Below are 24526 nucleotides of genomic sequence, written 5' to 3' on the forward strand. Positions count from 1 at the left end.
CTTTTCAAAAAACTCATAAAAAAACATAGTAATCAGGAAAACACTTTAAACAGGAAATCTTAATAAGAATTACTTGAAAGTTGAAACCATGAAAATCAGTTGTAAAGTGGAAAAATGTTCTGAATAGGAACGTTATAAGTGGAATCAATTGTATATTTGGTTTAGATTTGTTATATGTGCTACATTTACATGTGTTAAATTCTCATTAATGGGCAAGCTTTTCCTAATAGTAGACAATGAAAGTTAATGAACCTTTGGATAAAACATGTTTTTAGGAACGAGTCATTTGATTCACAGACACACCTCCTCCTACCCAGAACATGGCCCGATGCTCTGTCTCAACGAAGAGATACAAGCAGGTGATGAAAAACCTGGGGTATGCTGAAAAAAAAAAATTCATTGAGATACCAGTGAATTATGGGGAGGGGGGGGGGGGAAGAGCATGCTTTTTTTCAAGATAATTTTTTTTGAGAGGGACCCAGATTTTTTAAATACCCTGGGTCTCTTGGGACCCAAGTAAATTAAAGTACAGTGGCATCTCTGATACAAGGTCTACTGAAAACTGGCTGTGTGTGTTGAGATACTGAATTTTTGTCTAGCGTACAAGGGACCTGGGTTCGAGTCACGATAGAGGCAGAGATGATATTTTTCCAAAATCATACAAATACACACAGTTTTCAGGTATTATGGACATGTCTCTACACGTGGAGAGTACATCTTTCTCTACAAAAGTTTCATACGTATATTTGCATTTGATATTATATAATGGCATTTTTCTTTATATTTGAGGCACACATCTTTTTCCTATCATGCAATTAATTTCTTGATTATAATGTTGTAATTTCTTATTTTCGTATGGCGTTCCCCCGATAAATGAGAAAATAGATGCACGCGTGTTATGCTTTTCCTGTATTAAAGAGTTTGATTTTTTTCCCTGAGGTTGGCAGGTATGTCTAAGCCAAAGGATAACTTGTTGAAATTGTCACCTATACGTGAAGAAGGACTGGATCCAATAATCTTGTATGGCACATCGATCAATGACATCCTGAGTGATTTATTTGAAAAATGTGCATCTCTGTCCAAGCTCATTCATATCGTTTCATACTGTTTCAGGTTTTTGTCAAACCCTTCCAGTCGAAACCCACTGGCAGCAACACAGTAAAACCAACTGTGAAGCCATTGCAGCTATCTGAGATAGAGCGTGTAAAGAAATCATTCAGTGGGTTCACGACTGTTCTTTTAAGGATGAGATTGATTGCATTCATAACAGAAGGTCATTGAACTGTAAAAGTATTCTTGGATCATTGATTTATTGATAAAGATGGTGTTTTACTAGCATTAGGAAGGATTCAATGATCAAAATTGACAGAGCCAAACACTTGATCATTCTGCTAAAAGATCATCAAATTAGTCTGCTTATTTGTGACTCTCACATTACAAATCTGCATGTGTACCATATTTAATAGTACATTCCCGGCTTGTTTTAATGTTTCCCAACATTGAAATCTATTTGCAAATGACAACAATGAAAGACACAAATTTTTCCACTAATATTATTTATTAACAACATAAAATCTGTTAAAATATTTTTAGAATTAAATGGTGCAATAAATTTCTCTTCTAAACGTTAACAATAAAAAAAATTGATATATCACAGATGTTATTGAAACGTCCTCACGGAATCTGTTCGTCAGTTTCTTTTTTCTCACAATTTCAACTACCGACCATTAGGCTAGGTCTTCATCTCGATCGCACAAGTTCAGCAGAACACCACTCAAACGAGTCCAGGATGGACATAAGCATGGTCCGAAGTCTGTCAGCAATATTCCAACAAGAGGGCGTCCCCTCTTGGTTTTACTTGCAGACCACTGGAACGAGTAGAGATGACCAACGAGAGGAGAAGCGAGGCTACTCCATCAGCATCACAACAGGAAACATATTTTGTGAACTCATGACAACGAAGGAAGAAGAACACTTCACACAGAACAAGACCGGAAGGCTCAGCAATGAACCTCTACGTAATTGAATGTAGAACTCAAGCGTTTGAATGCGTCAATACCTAGCACACTGCTGGTATATATGGAGAAACCCTTCATCTCATCAGCTATGGAGAACGGATGGTACTGAAATCATCATAAATCTCTTCACAAATAACATCTCATTTGCATATTTATACGAAATAAAAACACCATTATGAAACTTTGGCTTATATAAATTGGCAACATACAGAATGTAAACATTGGAGACCTGGCCAGGGTCTACAACACTAGGCCTATTGCACTTTGAAATGCTCATGTTGTTATTAACCGCAAGGTGGTCCATGGCCCACTAATGACATGAAGGCAAAACATTGCACAATTTTGCATATGTAATTATATTTGTAAAACATTTATAACAAATTAATATTGCACAATAATATTTCAATTTTCTTTATACAGAGTTAGACGATGACTCTGGGGGATCCCTACCAGCAATCTGTGGGACCCTAGGATCGGGAGAGGAAGATAATACGATAAGTTCCAGGAACCTCCACACGAGTACAAGCAGAATTTATGTGGGACATCGGTAGCCCAACCTCTGGTCCCTTCCTCGTCCGACAGCCAGGAGACCCCACCCCCCGACTGTTAGACTTAGCAAACATAACTGGCCCAAACTGGAATGCCAGTGTGTACCTCGGGTGGTTTCCGGTAACCGAGAGGTCCCTGGGGCCTAAACTAGAATTAAGAATTAATTGAAATAAAAACTGTGAAGGATCCTCCCCCCCCCCCCAGGTCGCCATGTTACACATGCTGATCCAATGTTTTGAAACGATTATTTTTGATTATTGGAGCTAAGAGGATGATTCATGGTGTTATTCACAAATTGTGTTCTCTGTTCCGTTGCAAACCCTTTTCTCAACTGATGGCTGATTTACCAGATCCTCGAGTCACCATGAGCAGAGCATTCATGAACTGTGGTGTAGATTTTGCGGGCGCTGTTGAGATAAAACTTTCTAAGGGTCGTGGATCAGAATTTGCGAAGGGATACATAGCTGTTTGGATATGCTTGGCAACTAAAGCTGTACATCTCGAAATTGTGAATGTTAGAATCTCTTTGGATTCATTCATTGCGACCTTGAAGAAATTAAATGCTTGACGCGATGCGCCATTGAATGTATACTGTGATAATGCAAAGAACTTTGTTGGTGATCTGTGAGATAATGTTCATAAATAAGATAGACAACAATCAAGAAATTTCATATTTTATGAAATGTTCTATTCAGTCGTACATGATACCACTTTCCTCTCCTCATTTTCGGGGACTTTGTAAAGCCATAATTAATACAGTCAAGTTTCACCTGGAAAGAGTCATTAGAGAGATTCACACCTGACATTTGAAGAGCAATCTACTCTAGTTTATCAAATCGTAGGGATACTTAGTTCTAGACCATTGGTGGCTCACAACGACAAAAGTATAGACTCTGTGCAAGTACTGACAGCTTCTCATTTTTTGATCAGCGATATTTTGTTCTCAGTTCCAGAAGAAGTCGACAATATCAAGCATCTGTCAACAAGATGGCAACTTGTCCAGAATCTGAAGAACAGTTTTTGGAAATGATAACACATTGAATATCTTTATTCTCTGCAACAAAAGCATAAATGGAAGAACACCTGCCTTAACCTGTCCATAGGTGATGCGGTATTTAGGGAGAGCAACCTTCCACCATTAACCTGGCCAATTGCTAAAATTGTGGAAATGTATCGTGGAACCGATGGACTCGTTCATGTGGTCATGGTAAAGACGTGCAGGTGCCTTTACAAGCAGACCATTACAGAGATCATCAATCTTCCCCAGTGACTCTAATGTGTAGTAATTAATTATTATTGGGCAGGAGTATGTTTGCTCGTGATCAGCATGTGAACGCGCGATTGTTTAATCAAGTTTTTAGAATGCTATTGTGTAGGAGTTCACTCTTTCTCTTCCGTGAAGAGAGGTAGCGATGTAAAATATCTGTACAATTCAGATCTAATTAAAGTTTATTTTTGTTCAAGCCTGAAATTCTTTTTCGGTTCGCTTTCATGAACAAATAATAATATAGCAATTCAATTTTTTAATACCACAATAGGTTTCATTTCAGGTGATGGATTTGAAATAGGAGTGACCCAGTCTTATTTTGATGAATTTTGTATTGCCAGAATAAATATATTGTCTCCTAAAAAGTTATTTTTTTCCTTTTTATTTTAAATGTTGGTGCACAAATAATTTTTATTCATATTCTGTATGTTTCGTGAAAATTTCTTTTAAATATGTGGAAGATGTAAAAAGTTGAAATTTATTTTTTCAAACAATGGCCTTTAAAAATCGAGCCTCAAAAAAGTCATCTGCATTCCTTTTTGATAAATTTTAATACCTTTTTTCCCCAAAAGTTCTAGGATATGCAAGTACTGTTTTATGTGGTCAGTAAGAATGGTGAAAGCAAAAAAATCATCAAAATCTGTGACCATTGGTTTCATGGCTGGATGATTTGACATAGCTCCATGATTTTGTCGTAAAAGTTGAAACGCTGATTATTAGAGGAATAAAATGTTTTCTGAACTGTTTCCAGCGTGACATTGTCTTTGGAACTTTTTTCAAAAAGATTTAACTTGTAAGTTATAACTAAGGCCCTTAAACGTTAGATAAAATACAAGAGCTATGCTGTTGTAAGTTAGGGTACTTGCTCCTAACTTTCGTCATTTTATTTTTTTAGGTGCTAAATATACACCTAAAATTATCAGTACACAAAAAGCTTTTACGCTCTTCAGAATGTGTATATTTGTTTATTATTTTTATTTTAACGTTTAGTTGAGTTTTCACTGCACAGTTCAAAATTTAATCTGAAGGGGTCAAATGTGTAAGTTCCTGGAAACTTTCTGTGATGTAAGGCCCATTGACTATGCTGACTGGATGAAAGTCCCGCACTGGTAGCACTGTCTTGTGGGTTTCACTTCTCTTGGGGGATTCTTGATGAGTATTTCAATGTGTGAAGATGTAAAAATTTATACTTGAAGAGGACTACGATGTCCATTATGTTGTGTGTACCTATGTTTTATATTGTGAAATAGTTATGAATTTTAAGCTCATGTAAGGCACATTAATGGCACTAGGTATAGAGCAAATACGGGGTAGCATTATAATCTTTTGTTTTTCTTTTTTTTTTTATATACAGTAGACTCTCGGTAGCTCGACACCCTAAAAGTATCGACAAATATGTCGACTTAAGTGGTTGTCAAGTTAGCAGGGTTTTGCTCTAAATTTTTGTCCGATCGTTTTTGTGTATGTAATTATATGCATTCAAACAATTCGATTAAATAAAATGCTAATTCTCTCATTAATTTTAATTTGGGGTTGTTTCATAATAGAATCAAAACATATAAAAAAATTTACCTCATGAAAAATAATCGAGTATATTTGTTTGTTTTTCTTTCCGCAGAGAAAACAAAAATTCTTCTACACTGTTCAGTTTATCCCGCGATTGTTCGGCTTTTTCCTGAGTGTGTAGGAATCGATGTATCACATCTACAGCTTTTAATGCATCATCGTAAGATGGTGAGGTTTCCCTACATTGAAATTAGTATTGTGTCAACCAAGGGAATAATAGATGTCGAGTTATCCGGATAGTCGAGTTATCCACGTGTCGAGTTACAGAGAGTCTACTGTGTATTGTTATAATGTAACCAAGGAGTCTAATAATTCTTTTTTCAATGCAAATGTCCTTATCATAAAGTAATTACAAATTTTTAAATTCTAATCATCATAAAAAGCTACAATTACTTTTCTTGATGTTTCTTTTTCATATTTTAAGTAACAAGAGTTATAACAACTGTACCTTTATGTGATAATTCAATAACTGATGGAAGTTTCTATATATATTGTCTTTTGTAGATGATGATATTGCAAATTCTATGAATCAGCCTATTGAAACTGATAAGGTGAAAGAAGAAATCAGGAATGAACCTTATACTCTACCACAAGGTTTTCATTGGGAAACCCTTGATATTGAGGACCCATTAGTGGTAAATATGTCATATTATTTTATTACGATAACTATGTATTATGTATGTTGGGACTCTCTTCTTTACATAAAACACTGCACCAATGTGGTAATTCTAAGCCCGAATATCAAAAGGTATTCTCTAACAAATAGGCAGATGATCAGTTATAGTGGTTACATAGCATGGTTAACTTGTCCATAAAAACCCTTTACTGCGGGGAGTGTTTTTGTTAGCTATCTTTATTAAAACCTTACCACATGAACAAAAAAAAAAAATTCAGAACAAAATTAATACATGTCACACAGTTATTTTAAGCAAAGAACATTCAAATACTTTTTTTTATTCAATTTTACTTTACTTTTACTTTATTCAATTACTTTTCTTTTAGAGATACCTTATCATTTCAAAAACACCATTTTGAGACACTTAACTACACTCATGTCCATAAATTATGGATAATTCAGCATCACACGGAAATCGAAATCTAAAGTCAAAATTTCACCTGTAGAATTATCACACACATCTGCAAGAATGATATGCAAATTTCAGGAAGCCACCAGATGATGCCGATAGTACGTCACAATGACGAGAGTGTAAGAGGGGGGTATATAAGGAATGGTGGCAAAGAAGTGAAATTGTTCACAAGAGTTCTGTAAGGCGCTCAGTGCCCTAAGCGAATAGTTATGACACAGAGGACGCATGTGGATGATTTTTTACGTGGTAGAATTATCGGCCGCCTGGAATGTGGGCGTACTCAGATGGAAGTATCTGAAAAACTTGGAATTGCCCAAAGTGTCATCTCTAGGCTTTGGCAACGATTCCAAGATAACGGAAATGTCAGTAGACGTTACAGTACAGGTCGCCCCCAAGTTACAACGCCGAATGAAGACCGGTATTTGGCAGTAACTGCCAAAAGAAGCAGACGGAGCACAGCATCCGACCTGTCTCGTCAGCTATCTGCAGCCATGGGTACCACAGTTTCAAGGCAAATCGTGTACAGACGTTTGGGAGATATTGGTCTATGTGCTCGCAGGCCTGTCAGATGTGTTCCACTCACAGCAACTCACTGTCGGCAGTGATTAGCCTGGATTAGAGAACATGCAATGTGGACATCGTCACAGTGGGCTTGTGTGATATTTTCCGTCGAGTCCAGGTTTAGCTTTCAGTCTGATTCACGTTGGATTTTCATATCGAGAACGTCAGATACACGTTACCACCAAGACAACGTCATTGAACAACACCGTTACGGCGGTGCAGCATTGCTCGTTTGGGGTGGAATTATACTGGGTTCCAGAACAGATCTGCATGTTCAAACCGGAACCATGAAAGCCCAAATTTATCGGGACATCATTCTGGAACAACATGTACGTTTGTTTAGGGGTGCCATGGGCGCAGAATTTTTGTTTATGGATGACAACGCCCGTCCTCACCGAGCAAACATCGTAAACAAATGCCTTGAATCTGAGGATATAACCCGTATGGAATGGCCAGCATTCTCACCTGACTTGAATCCGATAGAGCATATGTGGGACATGCTTGGCTGACGAGTTGCAGCCCGTCAACCACCACCTACATGTGTACCGGAACTTCGGAGAGCATTGCTTGCTGAGTGGAGTGATTTTCCCCAAGATCAGATCAATAATTTGATACTCAGCATGCCTAGGCGTTGTACGGACTGTATTTCATCGCATGGGAGACATACAATGTATTAACCATCATACCAACCATGTAATAGTAAGTTTTTGTAAAGGAGATATTTTTTAAAATTGCTCCAGGGAGCAAAAATCATAGTTTTTATGAATGGTATCATACATACACCATCGTTCTTGTTCTTTATCTTTTGTTTAATAAATGGGTTATGAATAAGTAACGTTGTTTCTGTAAACAGTTTCTGTAACGTTTGTTTGTTTTGTATGATGTCCCGATAAATTTGGGCTTTCATGGTTCCGGTTTGAACATGCAGATCTGTTCTGGAACTCAGTATAATTCCACCCCAAACGAGCAATGCTGCACCGCCGTAACGGTGTTGTTCAATGACGTTGTCTTGGTGGTAACGTGTACCTGACGTTCTCCATATGAAAATCCGACGTGAATCAGACTGAAAGCTAAACCTGGACTCGACGGAAAATATCACACAAGCCCACTGTGACGATGTCCACATTGCATGTTCTCTAATCCAGGCTAATCACTGCCGACAGTGAGTTGCTGTGAGGGGAACACATCTGACAGGCCTGCGAGCACATAGACCAATATCTCCCAAACGTCTAACCTTTATTTGCCGGAGCTGGCATTATCCTTAATTTATGGACAAGAGTGTATTTCACAAGCATGACATTGAACAGATTCTTTCAAACACAAAACAGTCTCTTCGTGATGGAAGTTGCTTTTCCAAATTAATTATCATAAAATTTTTACTTTAAACAGAGAAAATTTGACATACTAACTCAAACCATACATGTGCATTTTCCCAACAAACATCTGAGAATTATTTTAATTTAAACGAGACTGTAATAATTTTTATTGGGAGAAGTTTGGAGCGATCATTAAAGAATAGGTAAGACACACAAATTAAAAAGACCACACCCTATCCAGAAATTGAGTGATGGCAGGAAAAATTTCTCACATACCTTAGGCCCTCCTCACACGGGGAAACTAAAGTTCGGCAACTGATAAGGGAAACCATCTCCCGAAGACCAGTACGTATATCGCTCTAGACGCCCTCACACGAGGAAATTAGCGTCTTGGCAACGAAATATCGAACGCGACTCGGCCACTTGGCAACTGACATGCTAGTCGCCGCCAACTTTTGTTGAAGAAACTAGAAACTGCCTTTAGCATTCCTTCATATTTCCGTCATGCGAGTTTGGACTCATATTGAAAAACAATTCAGAGTATATATATATATATATATATAATGAATTATCAGTTGAAAGGATATAATGAAATTTCTTCAGAATTTCAGTTCACAGGTGCCGATGCTCTTAAGACGGCCCTGGATAAGAACCTGCAGAAAATTTCAAACTACTGTCTACTTTTACATGCACCTAAACAAGCACGTGTTCCATAGGGATGGTCCCTGATTTTCCCCCTTGCTTGGAATGTCTGTAATCTAGGTCACGTACACGCACATATGTGTGTGGGAGTGTTCGGGGAAAATCATTCCCTGAAACATAAACAACAATTCATGTGTTGTTTGTCCCTAGTTTTGTCTATAGTTTATTTTTTGCCTCTCGGAACCAGCTTTCGTCGTTTCATCTCATGAAACTGCTTAAAATTCTGCGTGACAATATTTTAACTATTAAACAATAAAAATATATTAAATCCAACCTATATAGGTACTGAAATTCACATTTATAGAGGAAAAACAGACATTTTATTGCGAATTTTTTTTCCGAATGAAACATGAAATTATACTAAAAAATTATCTAATTTTTACCATTTTATTGTCATTTCAAAATGATATCAATTTAAATAATGAAATTTTGTATTTACCTGTGAGCTGAAATTCTGTAGCAATTTCACATATAATAGAAATTATTTTTCTTATTTATTTGTTTCGATTTTTCCTAACCCGGTTAACAAGATAGTACCGGAAGATAAGAAGGAAAACTATAGACTGTGCTGTTTTTACTCAGTTTCCCGGGCTTTGAATATTTTTTTAGTAGCGCCGTGTGAGGGAGAACGGGCAACTCGACTCGTTCTAGGCAACTCAACTCTCAAGTTGAAGCAACTCGAGCTCGATTTTAGTTTCCCCGTGTGAGGAGGGCCTTAAAGCTCTGAGTGACTTGTAAATTGATCACTCAGGGGTCAGCATTCCGAGTCCTCAAGGTGCTCCAAGGTATAGTTCTCATCAATCAAACCAAAATTCGATGGGTACCAGGAAGCTGACGACCGATCCAACACAGGATAGTCATTTTCAAGAACCTTCTTAGCTGAGGTTGAGACCAGCGTAGACACGAACTCCAGCTCCGCTCTGGCCATGGTGACAAACTCTGGGATACTTCATCAGGATAGTCTCGCAAAAGGGAGAACTGCAACGGTAGTGAACACTTACTACATTTCGCGAGAAAACTTCATTTCAAAAGGGGAAGGGGGGAATAACTTCATATGAATGAGCCGAGGTGCTACCTTGAGAAAACGGAAGACTGAACCAACCCACTGACGTTACAGAGAGTATAAATGAACTGGAAAAGTGGGCGTGGCGCGCACTTGATTCGTGGCGTAAAATTTTACGACACCACTTTTGACCAATTAAGGTGGAAGGACATGTCTAAAACCTGGACAAAATCCCGCCCTGAACGAAAACTGACTTCCTACATTGCTCTTCTGACATCAGGGACAATACTGTAATGTTATACAAAAAAGGAAACGCTTAATTACACTCACAAAACATATGAAAATAAAAATCAAATTTTACCATTGAAAGGGGATTTAATTCAGCTTTCCAACGATAGGTCACACAACATACTTTGGTACATAAGTTAAGGTACAGAAAAATTTTTGTCACATGACAAAGAAAATTTAAAAAACCAATTAACACGTGATCTTAAATTCATGATGACATATAGAATACTTTCTTGAAATAGCTGTATTTTTCCGATCAAAATTATAATCAAAATTCAATGTTAACAATTATTAAAGGCACGTGTGTAACTTTCCTTTTCAAAAAATTTAAAAATTAATGAATTACTTAATTACTGAATCCAAAAATTTGCTCAGTATGATCATCTCATCCTCTAGAAAAAATTCTGATGACATAGCAAAAGATTTCAAACACGAAATGCAGTAATTTTGTGTGTTTCAAACAGCAAAATTAAACAAAATAATATTTAAAAAAATCGTCTTACTGCATCACCCTCGAGAGCTCGAGAAAATGGTTATCTCTCGCCTTACTATACTAGATTGAATTTAAATTTTTAAAAACTATCAATTTGTCCAATGAAGACGTCTCAAATTGACTCAAAACTTGACACCAAGGGGGCAAAATTTTAGAGGATTACTTTCGAATAATCGGCAGAACTATCCAATATCGGGATCGCATTCGAAATCCAAAATTTTGAAAACACATACAGTGTGTGCAAAAAATAAGTGTGCAACCTAATCGTTTTCCCAAATGAACAAGGACAACAAACTAATTTTCTTGAAACAAAATACACATATCTACTATTTGACACACAAATTATGTTACATACACAAGACATGAACAACTCTCGATTACTAATCTTTATGTCATGTGTCAAAAGGGGGGGGGGGAAAGGGTCCTGCGACTTTTCCCACCTTGACAAATGCATTTCTATAATTTCATGTTAAGAGTGCATAAACAGTTAAAGCTATGACAACCAGCTTTCATATGTTTTTTTACAAGTACTCACTATTTCTCTCTCTCTCTATATATATATATATATATTGTTAAAGTATCATTTTTTATATGAAAACAGAAAACAAAATTATGTGAACTGAAAAAAGAAAGCAATATATATGAACAGTGAAAATTTCAAAAAGAAATTAATCAAAGAATTCAAAAATGAAAAGTCATAGCCAATGTCTAGGGCTCTGATCAGGTGGGGTGGGGGGGGGGGGGACACACCCTGACATTGGCTTAACACAGAATATTTCTGAGAGCATTCCTTGGCCTTCATAGCCTAAGTCGATGCTCGATTCCCCTACATTCTGCTGTAGCACCATTGAATTCAAAAATCAAAATATAAAGCCAAACAAATGTTTTTTGCCAAGTTTAAGAAAACAGCAAAGTTGCAGTCAATATAAAAATATATTAAATAGATGCAGTAGGGGTGCAAGTACATACCATGCGCTACTCCTAGTTATAGGGTAAAATTCAAAGTGAACAGTTATAGTTATTGGTGTGAGAGAGAAGAGTAAGTCCAAGGTGTAAGGAGGAAACCTGTTGCATATTAAGATTTTTTTTAAAAATTATTTGGAGCATTTTGAAAATCGTTGGCACTATTACATACATGGTTGATGCGAGAAATTTGAGAAAACGCAATATTTTTGAAGACCTTTTTGCTGATACTTGATTTGTGATTGGTTAGAAAGTTGACTTTGAAATTAAAGTCTTTTATTTTGTTGTGGATACCAGTTAAGACTATATTGTTAGCAATGTTTATTTTTAAGTCAAGGAAATCAGCTTGATTATTGTTGTGACTGGTTTTTTTAAGATTTAATGTGCTAGGATAAATTTGCTGGCTGATTTTGTGAAAGTTGTTGTAGTTGAAAATTATTAAATTATCAATGTATCTGAAACCAGTAATATTAAGAGAATTTTTTTGTTTTCAAAGTAATACAAGAAAATATTTGCTAAAGCATTAGGAAAACAAGCTCCAAACAAACTCCATTTTCTAACCAATCACAATTCAAATATTAACAATAAGGTCTTCAAAAATATTGCGTTTTCTCAAATTTCTCGCATTAACCATGTATGTAATAGTGCCAACTATTTTTAAAATGCATTAAATAATTTAAGAAATCTTAATATGCAGCACACAGGTTTCCTCCTTACACCAATAACTATACTCTATTCGCTCTAACTTGGGTCTTGATGTAAACAAAAGCACGCGTGCAATACTCAAAATGATTGGTTGAAGAACATTTCACCTTTCTTACAGTACAATACCGCCAAAAATATAGTCCTTTGTCGTTTGCCCCTCCTTCCATAAAATACCTCATAATTTATATATTTTTTCGTGTTAGGCATTATCTGGAGGAAGGAAAAAAACAAATTTGTTAGAGATAGGTCAAAGCATTTTTGCAGTTGTGACTTTACGGTGGGTGTCAGAAGGATACGCCCTCCTCTCTCCACTGCTGCTCTGGCTGTCAACCAAAGCCGCTTGAAAAGTTACTCTTAATGCAGCTTTGCTGTCAACAGAACGTTTCCTCGCTATAGTCATAAAACAGTATACACTTCAAGAGATCTGGCTTTGCCAACATATATGTGCGTGTCTGGTTTCGAAAATCCAGTTGAAATATCATTTGCAGCTGCGTTTTATTAGGTGCCTATAACTAAACAACAAAAATTTCGTTGGAGTAAACAAGATTTTTTCTTCTTCTTTTTACCCCTGCGCTACGAAACTCGCAGGGATAGGAGTAGGAGGGGGGTTACTTATCGTAACGAGTGCATTCGCGAAAACTTCGCAGTATTGCTCAAACAGCTCTCTTGAGTAGCACACTGTTTTTTTGTTCACAATCTATTTTTCCATTTTTTTTTGTCTTCTGTACATATGAATCGATTTTAGAAAATTAATTTTTGACTATATTTGATGTTAAATTTTTACGTATCATATTTGGAGATAATTTTAACCCTTTTTTTATTTCCAACGTAATTTTCTAATTAATTAACATGTCAGAATCTGCTCCCGGCACATCAAGCTTAAAACACCAGCAAGGTAAGCCACTGAGAAGTGCAGAAAAGAGAATAATTTTGCATGTCTTTGAAGAGATCTCAAAGAAAAATCCAACTTCATCTGTTAAAGACTTGGAGAATATGACAGCAGAACTAACAGGTGTCGGAAGAACTGGTGTATAAAGAGCTCGGAAAGAGTTTCAAGACACTGGAACAATTGTTACACCAGGTAAGAAAAGCAAAAAAGAAAAACCTGTGCTTGGTAAATGTGATGATTTTGTGCAAAGTGCAGTGCGGGTGATGATTCACAATTATTTTATAAGAAATGAAATTCCAACTTTGAATAAAATTCTGCAGTGCATTAATAATGATCCAGATTTGCCGAATTTGGGAAGAACAATGCTTTACACGTTAATTACAAGTCTTGGATTTGAGTATAAAGCGAGGAGCAAGACCCCTGTCATTGTCGAAAGAGATGACATAATATTATGGCGGAGTCAGTACTTGAGAGCAAACAGGCATTTTCGAGATGAAGGTAAAACTATCTACTTTTTAGATGAGACTTGGATTAATGAAAGGCACACAACTAGTCAAATGTGGTCTGACAGTACAGTAAAGACCAAACGACAAGCGTACCAGGAGGGTTTATTGACAGGGTTGAAAGTCCCCGTTGGGAAAGGTAGAAGGTTAACCATAGCCCACATTGGAAGTGATAGTGGTTTTGTCGAAGGCGGCCTACTGTTATTCGAGTCCAAAAAGTCTGGAGATTATCACGAGGATATGAATGGTGAAGTTTTCAAGATCTGGTTTGAGAGCATACTGCCCAAACTTCATCCAGATAGTGTCATCGTGATAGACAACGCTCCATACCACAGCGTTCACGTAGAAAAAAAACCGAATTCCTCTTGGAAGAAACAGGATATCAACTGGTTGAAGCAAAAAAACGAAATACTGGACGACTCCCTCAGCAAAGTGGAACTTCTACAGGTTGTGGAAAAATACAAAAGTGAATGTGATAAGTACGTCGTAGATGAAGTAGCAAAACATGCAGGTCACAAAGTCCTCCGGTTACCTCCATACCATTGGATGCTGAATCCGATAGAATTAATTTGGAGCCAAGTTAAGGGATTTGTTGGTCGAAACAACAAAACTTTCAAAGTTCCAGAAGTCAGTGAATTATTAGCAACTGCTTTGGATGGTGTGACAGTGGACAATTGGCGAAATGCGATTTCTCATATCATTGAGGAGGAGAAGAAGCTGTGGCAACTGGATATTAAGGTCGATCTGACGGTTGAAGAGCTAATCATCAATCCATCACAGAGTTCATCAACATCCAGTGAAAGTGAAATGGAAGGAATTTCACTCCTACCTGTATCCATATAATGATCTCCACCCAGTAAAATATTGAAATGCACTAAAACAAATATAGACCCGTAAGTAAGTAATGAAGAACGACAACAAAAGGGTAAGTTATTCGTTATTTTATTTCATAATGTATTTGATAGAATATTCAGACCAGAAAATCATGTGTGTGAATTAGTTCAAAAACATAATCTTTAAATTTTGATGGGGGGGGGGGGAATGAATAGAAAATGAGTTAAGGATTTCTTAGTATCTACCGTGAAAACAGAGCCGCCGTTAGAGGATGTATGACAGGTACGGTCACACCGGGCCTCATGTTTTGAGGGACCGTCCCTATACTTCTAGTAGTAATGACGTCATGGAGTCTTAATTTTCATAAATGCTAGAATTATTTAATTTATTCTGAATTTTCATGGGGGGGGGGGGTTTCTCGAATTATTACTGTCAATTATTTTTCTTACTTTCAATTCGATTCTGAATTTACATTAAATTTTAGACAATTTCTTTCATTGATTTTTTCTTAATTTTAATTAAATTTTGTCTTTTGTGTGTGTGGATATTTTGCAGCATTCCTGTATATTTTGTAATTATCTATGAATATTTTAATGCAGATTTCCTTCTCCCACAGAATATATATAAAACCAGGGCTAAAAGTATTTTGAGAAACCTCTCCCTATTTTAATTAGTGTTATCAACTGTTTTTATTTCAACGAAATTCGAAAAACAGTGAAAATTTTGTTTTCTGAAATTTGTAATAAAAGAATTTTCCTATTTCACATCTGAAGTAAAATTGTACGTGTTACTTAACATGTAATGAAGGGGCGGGTAAAATTACAACCAATAGAGATAAAGGATGCGGAGTGATATCAAAAATTGGTACAGCGGTTTGTTTACATCAGGACTCAAGTTAGAGCGAACAGAGTATAGGACTAGCACATGATATGTACTTGCACATCTGCATCTACTTAATATATTTAATTTTTGCTCTTTTCTTCAATTTGGCAAAAAACATTTGTTTGCTTTGGCTTTATATTTTGATTTTTGAATTCAGTGGTGCTACTGCAGAACGTAGGGGAATCGAGCATCGACCTAGACTATGAAGGCCAAGGAATGCTCTCAGAAACATTCTGTGTTAAGCCAATGTCAGGGTGCCCCCCCCCCCCCCCCCATGAAAGCCCTAGACATTGGCTGACTTTTTTCATTTTTGAATTCTTTGATTAATTTCTTTTTGAAATTTTCATTGTTCATACATTTTGTTTTTTCTCTTTTCAGTTCACATAATTAATGTGTTTTCTGTTTTCATATAAAAAATACTTTAACAATTTTTTTTCACTGCACTGCATATTACAGCTGCCTAAGTCGCTGGTATTGGTGAGTGAGTTTCGACAAAAATTAAATTGATTTTGTACATTTATATACACACCTTTTTTTCATGTTCTGTGGAACCTGAAAAGATTTTTTTTTTTCAGACAAAATTCATCACAATTATAAATAAAATTAGCCTTTTTAATTGAAAATAAAATTATTGGTAATTTCATGTAATTCATATTGAATTTTAATAATGCAATTTATTATTTAAATAAATATTAAAAAAAACTGGTAACTAGTAACTGGTAAGATTTCTATTGCCATGGTACTGGCAATCAAATTTAAGGATGATATATGGTATCATATTATAGTCAGGGTTGGCAAGGTTTTGTACAGTACGGTAAAAACCATGGTATTTACCGTACTGTCCATCAGCAAAAGCCTATGGATGGGATGTTGCCTGAAGAAGAGAAAAATGAGGAGTCCTTCACTTCAAATGAGAATAGAGAGATGTGTAAGAATTGGGAATCTGAGAAGTTTTATAGAAAAGAACCACCCAAATAAAGATGTGGCAATGCGAGCAACTAATTTGACCAACGACAATGTCATCTCCTATTTTCCGGAATCCTAAAAAAAGGCAAAAGCAGGTGTCCTTGGATAAGTTCTTTTTCAAATAATAAGTTTGCAAACAACAGAGAGAGTCCATAAATCGTCCTCCTTTTGCTCGCCACTTTAAGCAAATTTGTAAACATTATATCGTATTGTATGTTTATTTTATGGCGTTATTGTATTATTTCATTATAAGATTATTCCATTGTTTTATTTTTTATACTATTATTGAGTTGTTTTATTTTTTATACTATTATTGAGTTGTTTATTAAATACCTTTTTTATGAGCTATTTTTATGTATATGAATAATTGTGGAACGAATCATCTGAGTTTACATTATTTCCTATGTGGAAGTTTGATTCGAATAACTAGCGATTCAGATAATGAGCACTTTCACAGAACGAATTAAGGTTGTTAACCAAAGTTCCACTGTATCTGTAAATATCTTTTCCATGATGTATTGTGCTTAAAAAAAACCATCTATCTCTCTGTAAATCTTTTTTAATGAACACATGTGGATTGAATTTGGAATAACTTTGTATTTCAGCGTACCTATACTACCAGGTGTACAAGTATGAAATGCGGATTTGTTTTTAAAAAAAACACGTTAAATTCGGAAGAATGATAAAAAGTGCTTTATATAAAGTATGCTCTATTGCTTGTTATACATTTCCCCCATCTTTCCTGAAATTTGTGAATACCACGCCAGTAAAAATCTTCCCCTTTTGCTGCGAGCTATTTTTTCACATCTTCGTACGAACCAAAGCACTGCTCAGAAAGTGCGTGACCCATCAATGCAAACAAGTGGTAATCGGAAGGAGCCAAGTCTGGTGAGTAAGCCGCATAGGGTAGAACTTCCAGCTGAGTGCTTCCAATGTGCAGCGAACCGCTTTTGCTGTATGTGATGGAGCATTGCACATTGACCATTGAACATTGTCAAGGAGCATTTCACATTGTTATGGGGCATTGCGATTAGAAACAGCTTGTTGACTAACGCCCAATTGCTCTGCAAGTTGTTTTTGTGTCTGTGTAGTATCATCTTCGTCCAACAATGCTTCCAATTCCACATCTTTTTTTTCTTGGCGGTTTTCCATGTTCCTTGTCTGCAACATCGAAGTCGCCACTTTTGAAACACCGAAACCATCATTCACATGTATCTTGCGATGGAGCATGTTCACCATAAGCTTCTCAAAGTAATCGGTATGATTCGGCAGCAGTTTTCTTCAAATGAAAACAAAAAAATTAATGCTGTCCGCGAATGCTCTTTGTTCAGTATAACTTTCGATATATTAAATACAACACTATGCACCCACTTTTCCAATTTATCACTCGTGCGCATCTTACACTTGTTGATGACACAACAAGATGGCGCAGTGTCAAATCTTTATAGCACAAACTGCATTGGTGCACCATCTGTTTTCTGAAATCCGCATTTCATACTTGTACACCTGGTACATGTAAATATACAATTGAAATTCATGCAATATAGTCGACGCTTCATTTTACGAACTAATTTTCTGGTTCCAAACAATATACTGTTCTTTTAAATGTCTCATATTTGCAAAATATTTTTCACATCCGTATGGGTTTCTAAAAGCGAGCTAAAAATTATTCGATGTTGGAAAAAGCTATGGAATATTCTGTCAACGTGATGTCAGGAGTTGAAAAAAATTGAAGATTCAAAAATATATATCAGGTGTGGAGGATTTATATATTACAAACTGGAGGAGGGTTTCTATTGAATATTTAAAAATTACCTGCTAACCGTTAACCGTGATATACTTTAATGCTTTATTTGTGGCAACGCATGTTTTATTTACATTCGTTTGTTTTGCGTTCGTTCAGTTCGGACGGTTTTTTTTGTGTATCCATTAAACTTCAATTCGTTTCTCTGCTCACTCGTACTTTAATAATTTGAATAGGTTATGGGCCCAGTGACCCTCCACTTCGTAGTGAGTTTGTTTAATGGTCGTGTGTCTACGGTTGCAGAATTTTGACTTCGGAAACGAAATTTAGTATCTGTTTACTTTTCGAGCTTAAGTTTCCAATTCAAGTGGGAAAATGGAGAAGCTTCATTCCATCGATAACTTGGAAGGTATACAGAACTGGACAAGCTGTAAATTCCATGTGGAACTACAGCTGACTATCCAAAAAGTGATGCCGGTCGTTTCGGGACAAGTCACATATCCTGCTTCGTTGGATGAAAACGCAACAGAGCCTGAACGCATGAAGTTTGCCGCTGATGTCAAAGCGTTTGAGGAGGCTGATGCTATTGCACGATATATAATCGGGCCGAGTTTTCGTGGTGAGTCAAAGCAGCATATTCTTACCTGCAAATCTGGCAGAGATATGTGGAATGCATTGCACACTGTATACGAACAGAAAAATGAGAGACGCTTGGACTTACTGTATTCGCAGCTGTTTAACTACACCAAGGATCCAGCTGACAGTATCGCGTCCCATGTATCAAAACTGCGACGAATTTGGCAAGATTTGCAAGAGGAGCTCAAAGAAGAAAATGTAAGTGTTCCTATTTCAATGAATAGGATACTCAATACTCTTCCGAGTGAGTACCTGGAGTTCCAAAATGCTTGGGAGTCAGTTCCGCATAACGAAAGAAGTGTAGCGACTTTGACTGAACGTCTCAGGCTTCATGAACAGAGACTTGAAGAACAGAGATCTAGCAGTTCCGAACCGGGCACTGTAGCATTTATTGCAAAAAATGCTAGTTCGATGGCTAAGAAAAAGCTCGAAACTTCGAAAACTCAAAAGCCGAAGAAGAAAATTGTGAAGTGCTACTCCTGCGGGAAAGTCGGTCATATCAAAAAGAACTGCCGTTCAAGTAAAGATTATGAAACTTCTGACCAGAGTTCTCGGGGACAAGCATTCATGTCTGTCACAGATGTTAACAAGGACTGTTGGATAATTGATTCGGGGACTTCTCATCACATATCGACTCGTTCGGATTTCTTCTCTTCGTATGTTCCTTTTGATGAGCCAAAACCGCTTCGTCTCGGTGATGGAACTTTCATGTATGCTGAAGGATACGGCACGATTGATGTGGAAATGCTGGTATGTGGGAAGTGGAAACCAGGTCAATTGAAAAATGCTTGGTATGTCCCTAAATCTGACCAGAATCTGTTCTCATCGGGATCTGCTCTGAATCATGGTCTCATCGAAGTTGCTACACAAAGCACAAGAGAGTTCCGAAATGGGAAGCAGACTGTTGCTGTTGGAATTCGTCAACTCAGTGGTGTGTACAAGCTTTTGATGCGTATCATAATTTCTAAAGCTTGTCTTGCTGTGAAAAATTCTGATATTCAACTGTGGCATGAGCGACTAGGTCACCAGAACAATCAACATGTACAGAAATTCCTCAAAAGTAAAGGTATGGACATTCAGTTCAGTCGAAATTTTTGTGATGCATATGCATATGGTAAAATGCATAGACTCAGTTTCGGTACCAGAACAACGAGGCCAACTACAGTTGGTGAACTGATCCATGCAGATGTCTGTGGGCCGATGCCTGAAAAATCATTGGGTGGAAGCAGATATTATGTTGTATTCAAGGATGACTTCTCGAGGTACAGATCGGTATACTTCTTGAAGGCAAAGTCTGAAGTTCCTTCAAAGGTGAAGCGTTTTCTTGCTGAAGTACGAACTCGAGGTCATACTGTTAAAGAGCTACTAACTGATGGTGGTTCAGAGTTCAAGAATTCCGAAGATGAATCCACTGTAAAAGAAATTGGATTGATTCACCGAAACTCAATGCTATACACACCAGAGAAAAATGGAGCAATTGAGAGGGATTCTTGTGGAAGCCGCCAGGACTATGCTACACGCCAAGGAATTGCCAGAAAAGCTATGGGCAGAAGCTGTTAATACCGCAGCCTATGTTATCAACCGAACTGGACTGAGTAGTGTTGAGGAAAAATCTCCTTATGAACTGTGGTATAACAAAGAGTCACCATTCAATCATTTACGTGTGTTTGGTGCTGAATGTTTTGTGCATGTTCCGAAACAGAAAAGAAAAAAGTTTGATAAGAAAGCTCAGAAAGGATATTTTGTTGGGTATTGTGGCGATAAAGATGGCTACAGGGTATGGATACCCAGTAAAGATGAAATAGTGCTTTCGAGGGACGTTGTGTTCAAGAATGAAATCACGAGCAAGCAAATTTTCATGAACAATCCAGAGTTTACTGAAAAAGTTACTGAAGAGACAGATGGTTCCAAGCAAGTTGAATCACAGCCAGACACGTATAATTTACGAGACTGGTTGAAGCTGAAGAAGCCATCCAAGTTTGATGATTATGTCATGCTGGCAGAATGTGATGAACCAGTCACTTACACAAAAGCAATGTCATCAAAGAATTCAAGTCATTGGCAAGCTGCTTTACAAGAAGAGATGAATTCTCTAATTGAAAACAAGACATGGAAGCTGGTGGATTTGCCAAGTGATAGAAAAGCCATAGGAAGTCGATGGGTGTTCGAAGCTAAGAAAAATGTAGATGGTGCAGTGACAAGATATAAGGCACGTCTGGTCGCTAAAGGATTTGGGCAGATACCTGTTGTAGATTACACTGAAACGTTCAGTCCAGTTGTTCGCTGGGATACTGTGAGAACGATGTTAAGCATGGCTGCTAAGAAGAAATTAAAGGTTGCTCAGTTTGACATCAAAACAGCATTTCTTCATGGAGAACTAAAAGAAGAAATCTACATGAACCAGCCAGAAGGTTTCGAGAATGGTTCAAATCAGGTCTGCAAATTGATGAAGAGCATCTATGGACTGAAACAGTCCCCCAGGTGCTGGAATGAAAAATTCAGCAAATTTCTAGGAAATCATGGCTTAAAATCTTCAAGTTCAGATCCATGCTTGTTTGCTAATGCAGAGAAAACCTTTTTTCTTATCCTTTATGTGGATAATGGTCTGATATTTTCCAAGGACTTGAAAATGCTAAATATATTTCTTGACCAACTCACATCTAAATTTGCCGTTGTAATAGATAATGCCAAGTACTTTTTGGGTATGCAAATTAATTATTTGGATGATGGATCGATTTTCATCCATCAGGAATCTTATTGCAGACGAACCTTAGCCCGTTTCAATATGACAGATGCAAATCCTGTAGGCACGCCTATTGAAAAGTGTTGTTTAACAGCAGAGATGTCTGCTGCTCCAGCCCTTGATGTTCCTTACAGAGAGGCTATTGGGAGCCTTATGTTTCTAGCTATGGTCACTCGACCTGATATAGCTTACACACTTGGTATGCTCTCTTGGGTATTAGATAAACCTCAAGAGTGTCATTGGAATGTTGTGAAAAGGACATTGAAATACCTGAAGGTACAGTGAATTGGGGTATTTTGTACTCATGTGATTCCAAAGCTGGTGCTTTAGAAGCATTCAGTGATTCAGATTACGCAGGGGATCCTGTGTCAAGGAGATCAACCTCAGGCATGGTGTTTTTGTGCAGCAGTGGCACAATAACATGGAAGAGTCAACGTCAGAAATGCCTAGCTCTATCTACAACTGAAGCTGAGTTTGTGGCGGCGAGTCAAGCTGCAAAAGAAATAGTATGGCTTCATTACTTGTTTCAAGAACTTGGTATTTCAAGTGGTGTTCCTTTACTACAGGTCGACAACCAGAGTGCCATCAGACTCATAAAAAATCCAGAGTTTCACTGCAGAACCAAGCACATTGATGTGAGATACAAGTTCATTCGAGAACTGTACCAGAAAGAACAACTAGATGTGCATAACTGTTCGACTCAAGAGCAAGCTGCTGATTTATTCACTAAGCCACTTCCTTGTGGAAGGTTCAATCATTTGAAAGATATGATAGGGATGTGTGCATTGAAGGAAAAATGATGTGTTGCATTGTGTATCGTTATATATATATATTTTTTTCTTTTGTATCCGTTCAGTATTATTGCATCTGTGCTTATGTATTGGTTGTTTTCTTTTTATTTGATTTGTTAGCATGTTTAATTTTAGGGGGAATATTTAAAAATTACCTGCTAACCGTTAACTGTGATATACTTAAATGCTTTATTTGTGGCAACACATGTTTTATTTACATTTGTTTGTTTTGCGTTCGTTCAGTTCGGATGGTTTTTTTTGTGTATCCATTAAACTTCAATTCGTTTCTCTGCTCACTCGTACTTTAATAATTTGAATAGTTTCGAATATTTCTCTCGTCCAGAACGAATTTGCTGTTATCTGTTGTAAAAATACATGTTCAAATATTTAACAAAGATAGCATCTCTCTAGATTAAATTAAAATATAATGATTTCGAAAATTTGGAAATAATTTTTGTTTAATGAATTTTTATTATTTAATTTTTAACCCTTAGAATTTCCTACGAATGCCAAGAATCTTCTCCCATATTTTCGGCTTACATAATTCATAATTTATCTTCTTTTTAACTTCGATTAAAATATCATATAATCGATATTTACAACTTGGAGGAGAAATAGAGAAATCTTATATTTCTTCTCGATGACTTACATAAGTTTATAATATGTTGTGTATTCTTTTTTTCCCCTCTTGTATAAGTGAAAGTGAATAAATTTATATTCTTTAAAAAAACATTATATGATGTGGCTCTGATCACAGTATTCATAAGTTCTACTTGATCATCTTCATCCATCGTTACGAAAGCTATGAGCTTTAAAAAAAAGCACTTCTCTGAATGCCAGATAAATAAAAAATTATTACTATTATTCTCCCACGTGTTACATCTCTCTCCGTGGATTTGAGTAGACTGAAGCGTGCATGCGCTCGCCTCTGTAAAAATTATCCAATGAGCATCTACTTACCAATTATTATGTGTGGACACTTTCACGAAGAATCGGTAAGTTAAAATTAAGTTACCAACTAAAGCACTTGCCTCGTGTAAACTGGCCTTAAATTTAAACTCCTAGGCCTGTGATCAGAATTGGGCATACAGAGCGTGGTTTCCATTTCCACAAAAAAACCCTTTTCTATGCGGAGTGCTAGTGTTTACCATCTTTATGAAAATTTTCCACATGAACAACAAATAAAAATAATTCACTAGAACCAAATTAATACAAGTCACACACAATTATTATAAGTAAAGAACATTCAATTTTAATTACTTTTCTTTTATAGAGATACCTTATCATTACAAAAACACCATTTTAAAACACTTGACTGTTTCACAAGCCTGACATTGAACAAATTCAAACACAGTCTCTCCACGAAGGAAGTTGCTTTTCCAACTTAATTATCAACCAATTTTTACTTTAAACAGACAAAATTGACCATATTAATTCAAACCATACATGTGCATTGTCACCTATGTCTTTAATATTAAGATATCTTAAAGAACTTTTATGCTTAAACAAGACCAAAAAAAAAAAAGGAAAATTTCAAAGTGGGAGTTGGATCTAACCTCAAAGAATTTTGATATTACCTAAAATATTAACAACCAGAACCGCCACGTTAACAAAAATGGTAAATGAGAGAGGAAAACAGGAATAATCTCGCATACCTTCGAATTCCGAGTGGCTTGACATTCTGTCACTCAGGGGTCAGCATTGCAAATCCTCTAGACGTAACAAATACAGTTCTCAATCAAGTCCAATGGATACCGGGAAGCAGTTGATCGATCCAAAATAGACGGGAATTCTCTGGAACTTTCTCAGTTGAGGTAGACACATACTCCAGCTTCGCTCTGGACATGGTGACAAACTCCAGGATCAGGATAGACTCGGCAAAAATGGGAGAACTACAAGTAGCTACCTTACTATTACAAGAACACTTACTATTTCGCGAGGAAAACTTCACATTTCTATTGGGAAAAGGGGGGGGGGGAACTTCCATTGGAGAGAACACGTTTTTGTCGCGAGAAAATG

General features: G+C 36.7%; 1 protein-coding gene across 2 annotated transcripts in view; it reads left to right on the forward strand.

The window, feature by feature from the left end:
- Positions 1-24526, forward strand: part of Nmt (N-myristoyl transferase) — a 338957-nt gene that overhangs the window by 87466 nt on the left and 226965 nt on the right. For both annotated transcript variants that reach the window (XM_089256021.1, XM_089256022.1), the window contains exon 4: positions 5905-6035. In XM_089256021.1, the coding sequence (XP_089112147.1) occupies positions 5905-6035 (131 nt within the window). The remainder of the gene's footprint in view (positions 1-5904; positions 6036-24526) is intronic.

The sequence above is a fragment of the Pholcus phalangioides genome, unplaced genomic scaffold (assembly GCF_987345545.1).
Source record: "Pholcus phalangioides strain wild (caught in Gottingen) unplaced genomic scaffold, Ppha-v1.0 ptg000004l_1, whole genome shotgun sequence".
NCBI classification, from domain to species: Eukaryota; Metazoa; Arthropoda; class Arachnida; order Araneae; family Pholcidae; genus Pholcus; species Pholcus phalangioides.